We start from the raw sequence: 14055 nt of genomic DNA on the forward strand, positions 1-14055 counted from the left end.
ACTCCAGGCCTTGCTTCCCATTCAAAAAACAAATTATGACTATTGTAGACAAAGATTGTTGAGAGAAAAATTCCAAAACAATAGCAGTGTACTGCTTTTTTATTAGGCTCAATGAAATTGTCACAAAGTAGTGTGCAAGCTTTGTTCCCCGGAACTCTTTATCAGGTTGCATGTGAAATACAAAAACAAAAGAAAGTATGTGTGTGGGGGTGAGACATGAAGGAAGAGCATGCTGTACAGGAGGTGCTGCTGACTTAAATATTGTGCTGGGTTCAATTATTACTCTATTACTGGAAACATACTTTTTTACCCCTTACGTACTGCTCTTGCATAGCTGATTGGGACAGTGCTGAACTGAAGTATAGCTGATTCTTCAAAGAAGCGAATGTGCAGGTTGACTGGAATGCACATTGCTAGTTCAAAAATTTAAAACAAGGACACATGATAATACCAGGTTTTCTACGAAGCTGGAGTGTTCTTTAATGGCCATCTACAATGTTTTGTACTGACATTCTTTGAACTGGAATAAGAGATGACATATTCCCTGAAAATAAGGACTTAAGTAACTACTACTCTGAATGTGAACTCTTTTTGGCTTTGAAAAAGGCTATTTGCTTCACAGCAAACCATGTACCATCTTCATTTGTTGTATTTTGCACTAAGAAATCAGATAACTTGTTAATTAAGATTAATATTGAGAAATATTTGCTTTACAGCTGTTTTGGACTTTAAGGAAAGTAAAATGCAGTGAAAGCAGGTTCTGTTCCATCTAAAGACCATGTCTTTAAAGCCTTTTTTCTTCAGCTTATTTATTTACTTCATTTATACCCTGCCGTTCTCCCTGACTGGGACTCTAAAATGGCTTACATCATTCTTTTGTCCTCCATTTTATTTTCACAACTATCCTTTGAGGTAGGCTGGGCTGAGTGTTTGTGACTAGCCCAATGTTACCTAGAGAGTTTCTGTAGCAGAGAGGGGATTTGAACCTGGGTCTATCAGTTGCTAGTCTAACCCTGTAACCCAGGGTCACCAACCTGTTTGAGCCTGTGTGGGCACCATTCTGACACAGTGTTGTCAAGATGCAAATTATGTGGGTTAAATTGTTCCTTGTTTTTGATAGCTTAATGAGGCATCTGCCAAATACCACAATCTGGTACATAATCCTCTGCTGATCTGAGTTGACATGCCTATCCATTTTCATCAGGGAGATTGTCCCCAGGAGCCTCTGGAACAATCTCCTGTTTCATGCCAAGAGATAACTCTGTCATGTTCTTTGTACTTTTGTAAGTGCCAACAGGGCTTAAAAGAGTGCGAAAGAGTCACACTCCACACACCCCTCCAGGAGAGCATGTGTGGGTGTAGGCATGCTTGGGCAGCATGCTTAGTTGGAGTCCAGTGCAGGGAATTTTGTTCAAATCCTCAAACCTGATTCCAGACCTGTCTGAAATGATTAGAAGAAATCAAATAATATAGAAGTCTTGTTTATTCTAGGACAGAGGTGTTGTTAGTCACACAGGTAGATGAATTATGCTTCTGTTTACCTTGTTCATACACACTCTCTGACAGAGGTCCTGTGAGCTGTCTTGGTTAGAGTTGCCAACTTGCCAGTCCCCTGCTGGGGTTAGGGTTGCCAGTCCCCTGCTCCCCCTACCCCTTCCCACTTAGCTTGCTAGTGGAGGAAAAAGTGGACGATCACGCCTCCCGGGGTGCGCTCCCGGGCAGTGCGGCGCACTCCCGTGCTCCACAGTGGGCCGATTTCGGCCCCAAATGGGCCAAATTAGGCCTGTTTGGGGCCTAAATTGGCCAGCTGTGAAGTGCAGGAGCTTGCCAGGGCCCTCCCAGCAGCACTCCCACACTCTGCAGTGGACCAAATTGGGCCCATTTGGGGCCAAAATCAGCCCGCTGCAAAGCACAGGAGCATTCCAGTGCCCATCGCGCTGCCATGGCAGTGCTCCTGCAGTGGGCTGATTTTGGCCTCAAATGGGCTGAAATCGGCCCAGTGCAGAGCACAGGACCACTCCAGGGTGCACTGCACCACCCCAGCAGCTGTTCCGCATTCCACAGCAGGATGACTTCAGCCCCAAACAAGTCTGATCAGCCCCAAATGGCTCAAAGTTGGCCCACTGAGGGGCAGGGGCAGCACGAGACCCTGTGCGATGACCCAGAAGTGATGTCATCATGCAGCCTGGGAGCGCCTGTGCGCTTTCCGCGTGCACAGAGATACCAAAAAAGGTGAGTGCCAGGTTTCCTGCTTCCCGCCCAGAGGGTAAAGGGACCTGGCAACCCTAACTGGATGGCACAATGTAATTCTCTGAGACAGATGGCTAGATAGCCTGAAATTGGTAGGTGCTTTCCTTTTTTAAAAACGTTAGCGCTGCTTCCCGTAGAGCTTTCTTAATAATCGGAACTCAGCTGAGCTCATGCAGCCAGCCATTTTCAGTCCAGGTTTCCTACTTAGTTGGATGTGCTGGAGGTTCAAAATCATATTTTAAATCCTATTAGTAACATTTTCTCATTATAATTTTGAATGCAAAGCTTTGTAAAATCTACTTGTTCATGTGGTAGAGGTTCTTCTTTCTTTGTGTCTTAGCCTATAAACTGTGCTTCTCTGTTGCCGCAGTGGGACATGGTTCTGTGTCTCTTTCAGATAAAGGTTTGGCTTGTGTATACAGTACGGTTTTAGGAGAAAGAAATACTTTTTCCAGTCTATGCTGAGCTCTTATCTTTAGGTCATTTTCTGTTTTATTGCCTGATGTTTCCTCGATAGACAGAAAATACCTGCTGCTTGAACAGACAGGAATGAGCCACTTCACCTGAGACCACCAGAATATTGCAAGATACAGAACTTTTATAAATAATGGATGTATGGGAGTTGCGGTGTAAAATGAGGATTATAAAAAGGCTCTTTTCCAGATAGAAACTCAAACTCAAATTGCACATTGTGATAACAGAGCCATTTGTTTAAGCCTGTTTTCCTTAATAACATACAGAGAGGGGAGGCTGCTAAACCATCCCCCTTTCTGCAGTTTAACTCCCCTGAGCCTCTTTTCATTTAAAATGTTCTCCCATACCAGAAGTGAGTTTGACTGGGAGAAATGAATTTGTGGAAGAAGAGCTATGCAGAGATAGATCAAGATGGGTAGCTGTGTTAGCGATGACGCCAGGGTTTCACGCAATGATGTCATCACGCAGCGCAGGCCGGGGGGCATTGGCCAGCGGATGGCTGGGGTGGCGGGCGCAGGCTGCTCCGCGCTCCGCACGCCGCCCTGGCAGTGGCTTGCGGCTGCTGTGCCCAGCTGGGGGCGTGTGGCGGTGGCGGCGGCATGGGGCTGGCTGGCTGCAGCAGCTGTGGCCCAGCCATGCCAGCTCCGCGGCGCGTGCCGACACCCCCGATACCCCTCCGACGCCCCTCCGGTGCCCTCACGCCCTGAGACCACCGCTTACCTGGCCTCAATGGGCGTGCTGGCCCTGTGTGTTAGTATGTCTGTAGCAGTAAAAAAAGAGCAAGAGTCAAGAAGTGGCCCCTCAACAACGTGTTGACTGAGAGAATGGGAATGCAGGGAGCTTGCTAATTTTTAAACACTGAAACCATACAAGTATTGATAGTTTATATGGCTTCTTTATTAAATGAAATTTACATTCCTAATTTGCAGAGGGGAAACCAGCAGTCAAAGGAAAAGGTTACGCACCCCTTTCTCACCTGTCTTCCCCACACATGGTTGCCCAGTCTGATCACTGTTTTCACTTGCATCTGTCTCACAGTGATGTTACTAGGATCAATGGGATTCTGACCTCCTCGGAGGTCTCCAGCATGAAAAATATTTTTTAATGTGATTGCATTTGTATTTTCAGATTTTAGATAGCTATGAAATGTTTTAATATTAATATCACACTAAGAGTTCCAGCAGTAAATAGCAGAAGCAGTGATTGCAGAACACTTACGTTTGACCTATTCAAAGTAAAAAGTTTGTGTTTACCTGTTGCTGCAAATGGTTCTAGAGCAGCAATTGCTATCTCTATTCAAACTACCAGGGCCAGCGCACCCATTGAGGCAGGTCCGGCCCCCGCCTCGAGCGCTGAGGTGTGGAAGGGGGTGCCGGAGGGGGCGCCGGGGGCGGGTGTGTGTGCTGCGGAGCTGGTGGTGGCAGCACTGGTGGCTGAGCGGGAGGGATGAGAAGCCCCTCGCGCACCACCCTGGCCACCTGCCATGCCTGGCCCGCAGCTGCTGCAGCCTGCCAGCCCTCCCGCCCCGCGCTGCCAGCGCCACCGCCAACACAAGCCCCCAGCAAGGTGCAGCAGCTGCGGGCCAGGCGCAGCAGACGTCTGGGGCGGCGTGCGGAACAATGGAGCAGGAGGGCTGGGAGGACGCATGTGCACCTCCCCAGCCACCCGCTGTGCCCAACTGAGAGCGCAGGCAGCCTCTGCGCACCATCCCAGCCGCCCGCCACACCAAATGGGCCGGCTTGCTGCGTGATGATGTCACACGCAGTGATGTCATCACACAGTCTGGGGCACTCATGCACACACTCTGTGCATGTACGTGGGGGCAGCCTCGGGCACCAGAAACCCTGACGCCGCCCCAACAAACCACCATGTGACATGTATAATGATGAGGTATATAACTGTGAATGTCATTTTATTCATCTTCTTGTATCTCCCTTGGAAAAATCTGGATATAATCATGAATGGTATCCATGTTTACTTGCCAGTATATTCCACTATATTCAGTGAAACTTACTTTAAAGTAAAGGGATGGATCCTGACAATTATTTCTGCTAACGGAAGAGGGATTCTGTCTTTAGCTTTGTCAAAGCAATCTGTCTTTGTTTCTATCAGTCCTATTAATCCTAATAGGTCAGTCATGTTGAATATATAATTATTAATGAGGTATGAGTTTGTTTCTTTAGATAGACCATATTTGATATTCTAGATAAATTTGCATATCATGCTCTGCAAATGAGGATTGTGACAGATATTTTTGAAGTGAACAGATTTAAATAATGGGAATATTCAATTTGGATTCAGTGAACGTTGACATTTTAGTTTATCAGACTTTGTTTTAGTTCATGAAGCTTCAGTTTATCAAACATTTTCCAAATTTTAACTTTTTGAAATTCTTTTCTTTGAAATGAACTAGCATTTTAGCCTACTAGTATTTGAATTTTCAAAGTGAAGTAATTTAGATGAGAGTCCCATTGATATGTTCATTTTTAATGTCTGAGCCAAATGTTTGCCAATTTGGAATGAGTTCTATTAATTCCAAAAATCCTTCTATTTTAGAGATATATCAAAGAGGGTTGCCAGTCTCTGGGTGGTGGCTGGAGATCTCCCAGAATTACAACTGATCTCCAGGCCACAGAGATCAGTTCCCCTGGAGAAAATGGATGCTTTGGAGGGTGGACTCTATGGCATTATACCCCACTGGGGCCCCTCACCTCCCTAAACTCCACCCTCTCCAGGATCCACCCCCCAAATCTCCAAGAATTTTCGAACCTGGACCTGGCAACCCTAATATCAAACTAAACACCCTTAGGCTGGAACATAATTTTTGCTTGCATAATATTAAATATCCCCATTTAGATTTTTTTGAAAACTGTTGCTGGCCATGAATGTATGCATGTTTTCCAATGTTTTTCATTATTCCTTTAACTTCTTTTAGAGACTTGTGCTGTCAACAATGGAGGCTGTGACAGTAAATGCCATGATGCAGCTACTGGTGTGCACTGTAGCTGCCCAATGGGATTCATGCTGCAACCTGACAGGAAAACATGTAAAGGTAAATGACAATTAAATGTATATCCTGTGAGAGGGTGTTTTCCATTTGTATGTGTAACAAAGCTTGAGATATGAATTAGCTATCCTAAAGAAACATTGGGATACTCAGGGCTTTTTTTCTGCTGGAACGTGGTGGAATGGCACCGCGTTTGAAAGTAATCATGTGTCTGGTGGCCCTGCCCCCTGATTCCATTTTCTCCCCATGCGCAGCCCAAGGCGCGTGGCTCTTTTGTGGCATGCTGAGCCTCAGCAGTGGCAAAACAGGAACAAGCCCCCCGCCCTAGCTTGCCAGGGACGGGCTGCCTCTACTGCCGCTTCCTCGAGTGCTTCCTCCTGGCAGCCACAAGGGTGTCCGGGTGGTGAAGCAGCAGGCGTGGCCAATCAGCGCAGAAGATTTCCTGTCCCGGGCGCAGAGACCAGGCGCTGGCGCTTCCCCTTCCCAGTGCTCCTCCACTCCAGCCCTGCGCCCAGGCAACCCAAGCTCATGGGCTTGCTTGGGCCAGAGTGCAACTGACATTGTGGATGTGGTCACTGGCCATCCAGATGGTGAGTCCGCCTGTCCCTTCCTTGTTCTCTGCACTCCCCGTGGGTCTTGCCTCTGGCTGTGGCTTGCCTGCCTTCCTTCCCGCTCACCTGCCCCATGCTTTGTGGGTCCCTCGTGGCTGTGTGCTCCTGCCCTGGAGTCGAGCGGGGCATTGCCATGGGGCTTCGGCCAGAGTCTCCCCGCTCAGCATTGCGCTTTTTGAGCTCTTGGGTGCTTCCAAAGAAAAGGAAACACTCCCACCCAGTAATCTAGCATGGGTGGAAGTAGAACTGCTGCAAAGCAATTGATTTTTTTTTAAAGCAGACAGTTTTTTAAAAAGCTGGGGAGGAGAGGGTTTTCAGCAAGTATAATGCCATAGAGTTAAGGTTGCCAGCTGGAAATTCCTGGAGATGGGTGGGGGGAGCCTGGAGAGAGTGGGGTTTGGAGAGGAACTTCAGCAAGGTATCATGCCACAGAGTTAAGGCTGCCAGCTCCAGGTTGGGAAATTCCTGGAGACTTGAGGGGTGGAGCATGGAGAGGACAGGATTTGGGAAAGGGAGTGACCACAGCAGGGTATAATGGCATGGAGTCCACCTTCCAAAGCAGCCATTTTCTCTATGGCCTGGAGATCAATTGTAATTCCGAGAGATCTCCAGCCACCACCTGAAGGCTGGCAACCCTTAAAGGAGAGCCTGCACTGTGTCTGCGGGAGGCCGCCCATGCCACCTGCCATGCCAACGGGTGGCCGGCTTGCTGGGCACCGAGCTGGCTCTCGTGCAGCAGCTGCTGGTCAAGGAGTGTGCTAAGCTGGTGGCGGTGGTGCAGGCGGATGCACCAGAGGGCTACCAGGTAAGGGGCAGGGAGGCAAACAGGCCTGAATTGCAGGAGTTCTTCCGGGGGAGGCGGCTGCACCCTGCGCGGTGACAGAAGTTCCCAGAAGTAACATCATTGCACAGTCCCAGGAGTGTGCGCACGAAGCACACACATGTGTGGTGCGAGGGACGCCACCTCCTGCCAGGAGTTGCCCCAGGTGCTGGTAACCCATACTACACAACTGAGTTCCACCAACTCTTTTCCCAGAAAAAGTATTCCAGATACTCTAGAATGAGAGCTTGAGATTCTTGCATTTTTATCCTGACTCTGATTTAATCAGTGTGTCACAGTAGATAACTCATTAAAACTCCTTCTTGGTTTGTTTGTTTGTTGTAATATACTATACTGCATTTTTACTGCATTTTCTTTTTTTCACACATTTTATTGAAATATTTTTAAAACTATTCTGAATCCAGGTAGTACTCCTATCAGAGGGATTTCATATTTTACCTAGCACTTATACTGCAATGTTTCGTTACTTGGAAAATGCTATTTGTACTCTAACTCCCCAGCTGTTACAGCCATTGCAACTGATTGTGTTATGAAATATAATTATAGACGTGGTGTGAACATCTGTTGGACAGTGCCGCAATATCGGCTGATGTCAAACAATGCAACTAGTATGACTATGCATTTTAAAATTTGGAGGGCCTTATTCTTTTTTTTTTTTGTTATTTTGCAATAACAATTTACTTTAGCTGACTTAGAAGGGTGTAACTGTGTAGGATTGCAATGTTAGAGGGCAAGTACCAAACTCCAGCAAAATGGCTCTTTCCCTTTACAACAACGTTTCATCCTTCTTGGACTATTTGTTTTTTATTTTATTTATTCTTTGAAGGGTTTCCCCTTCTGGAACTGGAGCAAGCATTCCCCCCAATTTATTAATTTTTAAGTGGCAATCAAGAAGAAAATCTGGTCAGCGTTAAATAACAAAATGAAAACAGCAAACAAGAGCATGACTGGTCCCTCCCCCCTCCCCAATCCATTACATAAAGACAGGATATCACGCTGTTGGCGTTGGACATGCACTAGCATGAGTTTTTCTGTGAGAGAAGCGTGCAGGCTGGGTTTTTTTATCATCTGGAAAGCCTTGCTGAGAAAAAGGTGAGACTCCACAAATGGAGGGCATCTGTGTTCTGTCTTTGGCAGCTCCAGGGAACATGACCTTAGTTAAAAGGAAAAAGCCCTTCTGCTGAAAGCTGTCTAACCGCCTTACTGATTCCAGACCCCATTTGCTTTGTTATTATTTTTCAGAGCTCACCGCCTCTAAGATGCTAGAGTTCCAGGAAAGCATAATAACCCAGAGCCATATCCCCTGTGTCTGGGATTTTATTACAGTTTGGAGCTGTTTTACTACTAGTTCACTTCACTCACAATAACAATAATAATAATAGTAAAAACTCTGGCTTCATAGTATTTGCTAGAACTGATGGGGTGGGGGAAAGACAAGGGAGCAGCCTTGGATGAGGTCTGCCTGAGCTCTTTTTCTGGGATTTATCAGCCTTGGCTCATTCTATTTTACAGACCATTTCCTAGCAGTAAATTTTCTGACTTGTAAGTAAAAATATCCCTTAACAGGTAGTTGACGCTTTTTGAGAATTTAGGGAATTATGTGTGTGTGGGGCAGGGGGGCGGGGGGGGGGGTTATGTTTGTTTTTGCAAAACTGCCAAGTTGTGAGATTTTTTTAAAAGTTCACATTTATTTTCAAACCTACTGTTCTCTGAAGACAATTTCCTCTTCCAATTTATTTTTTCTTTACAGTCCCTCCCCTTGTTGATTGCAAAAAGCCACTTAGCCACCTCATCCAGACCTTGAATGTTATGATCCAGGGGCCCAGGACTGATCTTAGCTTTCTTCCTCACCACTTTCACTACATAGCCACCTCATCCAGACAGTAATGTCTGTGATCATGGTAGTCCAGGGTTGGTTTTAGTTTTTTTGCTACCTGAGGCAAAAAACATCTAAATTACTGCTCCTTTCATACCCCTTAGTTCTTAACATCTAGTGGCTTCCTGCTCATCTTAGGGCCAAACTACACATTTGTGTTTTTGATGACATGTTCATGTTTTTAATGGGGAACCCAGACCCAACTTCTTAAAATCAAAAAACATGTAGTTTGACCTTTAGACAAGTTGCTGCTACTGCTTTAGAGCACTAACTAATATCTATTCAGACTGTTTCTGAGAGCATATTACTGGGGGGTGGTAGTTTAGATTATTTGGGTCCAGGGATACTTTTTTCATGAGGAGGTCTCACAACTGCCATTTTTGAAGCAGTTGGAACTACGACCTGCTGCAGAGAGGCATTTTTTTCTTCCTGGTCCCTGTCAACCAACCCAATACTATTAGCCATGAGCGCAAGAATCAGAACTGGACGTGGTGGGACACACACTTTGAAGCACCTTACCCGCTTCATCTGGTCTCACCAACTGAAAGTCATCTATACAAGTAGGACCAGACTGAGCTCTGAGATTAAGCCAGTCCAACTGTGGCATCTAAGTTGTGGCAAACGGGGGTGTGCAACCCCCCCCCCCTTGGATAAATCTGAATATATTTTTTTTTCACCAAATCAGAGAAAAACTTCAGAATTCCCAAATTCTGAATTGATTCTCTAATTCAGTTCGGGTGTTTCCGAAAAAAACAGTCATTGTTTTCTATGTGAAAATCACTCTGGAAGATATCCAGTGGGCTAGATGGGTCATTTTTCACCCAAACTTCACCAAATTGGGAGGGAACATACTGCTGAATGTCCTCTAAAGATCCTCCAGGATTCATGAAGATTAGACCCCACAGACCAATTTTAGGGGCCCCCAAATAGGGTTCCCCACACATTGTCCATTATTTCCTTTGGAAGAAAATATCTGACTGTGACACTGAGAGATCTCTGTCTTTTGGTGCTACACCTCTGAAGATGCCAGCCACAGCTGCTGGCGAAACGTCAGGAACTTAGGTTTCCAGATGTTAGTTCAACACAGTTCTTCCTTTACAACAGACCTGGGGTCCTCCTTAGAACCAAACACCTTTCTAGACACTGAGCAGGAATTATTCCTCTTCACCTAAGAAGACATAACCGTATCCACTTGGCTTGAATGGAAGTCACCACTTACTACCCACTCAGTCTGCCAATAACATACACCCATTTCTACCTTAACTGTGTAAACAGGTTTCAACTTGTGATGGCTTTGACACTAGGAATTTCTTTACTAGAATGAATCCTCAAAACAAAGGTGTTACAGTTAGGGCAATTGATATCTTTTCCATCACTTCAGAGGAATACCTGTCTGATCCTCCTTGTCAGACTCTGTCACACACTCAACTCTCAACTGCTAATTCATTCAAAATCCTGTCAGCACCTACTGTCATTCTGAAGCTAATTCTGACTAGCCAATCAGAGAGAGGGGGAAGCAGCCTGTCAATCATTCTCTCATTCTAGGCAGTTATTAACCTCTTCCATCTCTGAGTGCTGCACTGTGGAAACCTTTCTTTAAATTGCATTCCATCACACCAGTCTGAACAAAGTTACACCTTAGTAAGCCCAGTGGCTTCAGCTATACTTAAGATGGCACTGTTCTTGTGTTAGCAGTTTTCAATGCCATAGGTTTCTTTTTCCTAAATTAAACAATGGAATGGCGGTATGTGTTATATTGTTTTAAATTTTTACAGATGTCATTCCAATAAAATATAAAGCATTGCATTTGTTTGAATATAACACTTAAACCACACTTATCAAATATCAAATGATCAAATACTCAGTTCAAGTATTTGTTGCTGTTTTAACTTTTAATTTGTTGCTGTTTAATATAAAATTAATATAAGGTACTTTTAAACTGTGTTTACTAAATATGTCAAAATATATCAGAAAATGTGCCTATTGTTACCCTTGTTATACAGATGAAGGCACAAGAATTATGGGTCCCCAATTGAGATCAATGTATTATTGGGAACTGAAATCCCCATATTGTGTTTTCTCATCATTGAATTATCTGTTGGTGAATGTCTGGCCACTTGCTTAACTGTCACATTTTTAACTAATTATTTTATTTAAACATATTTTCCCCTTTTCTTTTCGTCCCCATCACAGATATTGATGAATGCCGGTTGAACAATGGTGGCTGTGACCACATCTGCAGAAACACAGTGGGAAGTTTTGAGTGCAGTTGTAAAAAGGGATATAAGCTATTGATAAATGAAAGGACCTGTCAAGGTAAAATTATGTTGAGTGTTTTCAGAAGAGAGTGATGCAAGGATTGTGTTAATGTGAAGGTTGAGGCAACATGGAAATGATTACCCACCTAGGAAGACAGAAATTTAAAATGTCTAAAATGTTAGTTCAGAGGTGAAAGAGGGGCTTGGTTGATTCCACACAAAGATTTTTTCTATTTTAGCAACTCTAGTTGTATACCTCCCCCCGCCCCCAACACACACATGTCATCCTTCATACCTACACAAATTGTTTTTGTGAACAACACCACTGTTTGTTCCGCTAACAATGCCACTTTTTTAAAACAGAAACGATAAATTATCTTTCCCGGCATAGTGCTGTTGCAACACTCTTTTTCATGTGTTTGGAAGGGAAGATATGTTGTGTGTTTGAATGAAAGTAAATGCCCTCTTCCTCTGCACTTTCACGGGGAACTGCCTTGGTGTTGTTGCTGAAACCAACAAAATTGAGGTGTTGGGGGTCAGGGGGCTATATTGAAACAACAATCCAAGTGGCAGATTTTCTTCTCTGCTCTGTAGATTAGCATTTGAAAAGTTTTTGAGGGGCTCTTTCCCCTCCCCTAAAGCAGTTGGACACTAATTACTCTTTTCAAAGAAGATGATTGCTCCCGTTATGGGGCTTCTGTTACCTTCCAGCAATTAGCATTACCAAGGGATTCACATATTGCATTATTCTGGAGCAATGCTATGCAAATGCATTTTTAAAAACAGGTTACTGTTGAGCTATTCTTAAGCAGCACTACAAATCCACCATTTTTTTTAAAGGTAGGAGGAGAATTATGATGGAAGAATGACAGTGGGAGGGGCTGCAATCTGCATCTGGTGTGAAAAGGAAACCATGGCTAACAAGAATGAAAAACTGGATTACCTTGTGCCATCTTTGTTACAAGTGCAAATTGAGCAACAATTGCACTGGCCACATGATGAACAGAGAGAGAGAGAAAACTGATGTGGAATCAGCCCAGATGTAGGATAGAACTACATACACTGGCCTCCCCTGCACTTCACACCTGGTTCCAACCTGGTATTGGTCAGCAATAAGTCAAGTCAAGTTAGCCTTTATTGGCATATAGCAGCAATTCAAGTTATCCACTTACAAAAGGAAAGAACAAAGTTAAAAGATTGCTGTATTACAAATACAAAAATACATTTAGAGCTTAACTCCGTGATATCCTTTGACGCAACTTCAAGGCAGAATGGAGAAACTCAGCAATAAAACAAACTCTACAGCAGTTAATTTCTCTGCTGACCAAAATTACATTTTTGGAAGATACAATATATAGCTTTCTTTGCAAGTTATTTTAGAATTGAAGTTTTTTGTTCTTTGTAATTCATGGTTCTGAAAATTTTAATGTTAATTTCCCAAAACAAAGTTGAAAACTTCTTCACTGAGGCCAGAAATAATTTTACCTCAACAAACACATATTCTCAACTACCAGGAGCATTTGCAGGAGGGAATCAATAGTTCGGGCTAATTTTCAGTCTTGATTGCTGGTTGTGAGGAAAGTGGTTGGGGGAGGAGTTTTGCTGAAATTGTAGCTAGTAGCCATGCTGATTCACCTCTTAAAATATGCCCCTCCATCAACATAATATGACAAATATTGCTTTGGGAACCTTGTATTTGTCTTCTAACGTCTAGATTCAGCCTCATACTAAATGCACACAAAAAATGAAGAGTGAGAAATATAAAAGTGTTAAAAATTCAGAAAAGGGTGGTGGTGGGAAACTACCTGTGACAGAATTTAGCAGTGTTTACCCATACATACAAACCCATACACAATTAAAAACTTTCTAGAACCTAGCTTCAGATTTGGAACAAGCCCATTCCTAGATGTTCATTTTGCTTTGTTTTGAGAGCTGGAGTAGAAACTTTGACATGGGTTAGTTCCATTATAGACTTTTTCATTCATATTGGTTTAGATAGAAGTTGTAGAGTGATTGGGTGAGGATGAACATAGGAACATTCAGAACTCTTGATAGGTATCACCCCAAAACAATTTGGAGGAGACCACACTAATGTGAGGTGCAAACACTTACTCCCATTGCTGATTCTGGGTACAATGTCTCTTCTGGCAGAACAGAACAGCTACTTTTAAAATGATATTTTAATTTGGGGATGAGGAACCTGTGTTTGTGTGCTATGGCACTTTACGGATTAGTTAGTCTTACTTATGTTTTCATGCTGCCACTCCTATATAAAGAAGTGGGTTACAGCAGAGAATTAATACAGCTCTTAACATTTAAATTAATCACAACACAAAACTAATACAATTAAAAATGAGTGGTAAAGTAAATCCAGTAAGTCCTGATAGAAAAGGAAAGTTATACACCAACTGCTTTTAAAAAATTAGGATCTAATCCAATATTTGCAACAGTAATCCAGTGTTGCTAGACTTTCCCTCAAATTGCCTAGAAGAAACAAAGGAATAACCTTTATCTTCCTCTGTTAATACCTTGGAAACACACAATACTTTGGTCAGTGGCCCCCATACAGTATGCTGTTGACTGACACCAGATCACAGTCCAGATCTTAAGAGGCAACCTGCTCAAATGTACAGCTGTGTTTCACATCAGGTTCTTGAATCAGCAGCTGGAATTTCTCCCCTCCCTGCTAGCTGGGGCAGGCTTCAGCTACCATGTGTTCTAGTGCAGGTGTTTTATTC

General features: G+C 43.8%; 1 protein-coding gene across 1 annotated transcript in view; it reads left to right on the forward strand.

Moving 5' to 3' along the window:
* The window catches only part of SCUBE3 (signal peptide, CUB domain and EGF like domain containing 3), a 157856-nt gene that overhangs the window by 117297 nt on the left and 26504 nt on the right, over nt 1-14055 (forward strand). The window contains exons 7-8 of the mRNA XM_054980419.1: nt 5660-5776; nt 11253-11375. Coding sequence (XP_054836394.1) covers nt 5660-5776; nt 11253-11375 — 240 coding nt within the window. The remainder of the gene's footprint in view (nt 1-5659; nt 5777-11252; nt 11376-14055) is intronic.

The sequence above is a fragment of the Eublepharis macularius genome, chromosome 5, assembly GCF_028583425.1.
Source record: "Eublepharis macularius isolate TG4126 chromosome 5, MPM_Emac_v1.0, whole genome shotgun sequence".
Taxonomy (NCBI): Eukaryota; Metazoa; Chordata; class Lepidosauria; order Squamata; family Eublepharidae; genus Eublepharis; species Eublepharis macularius.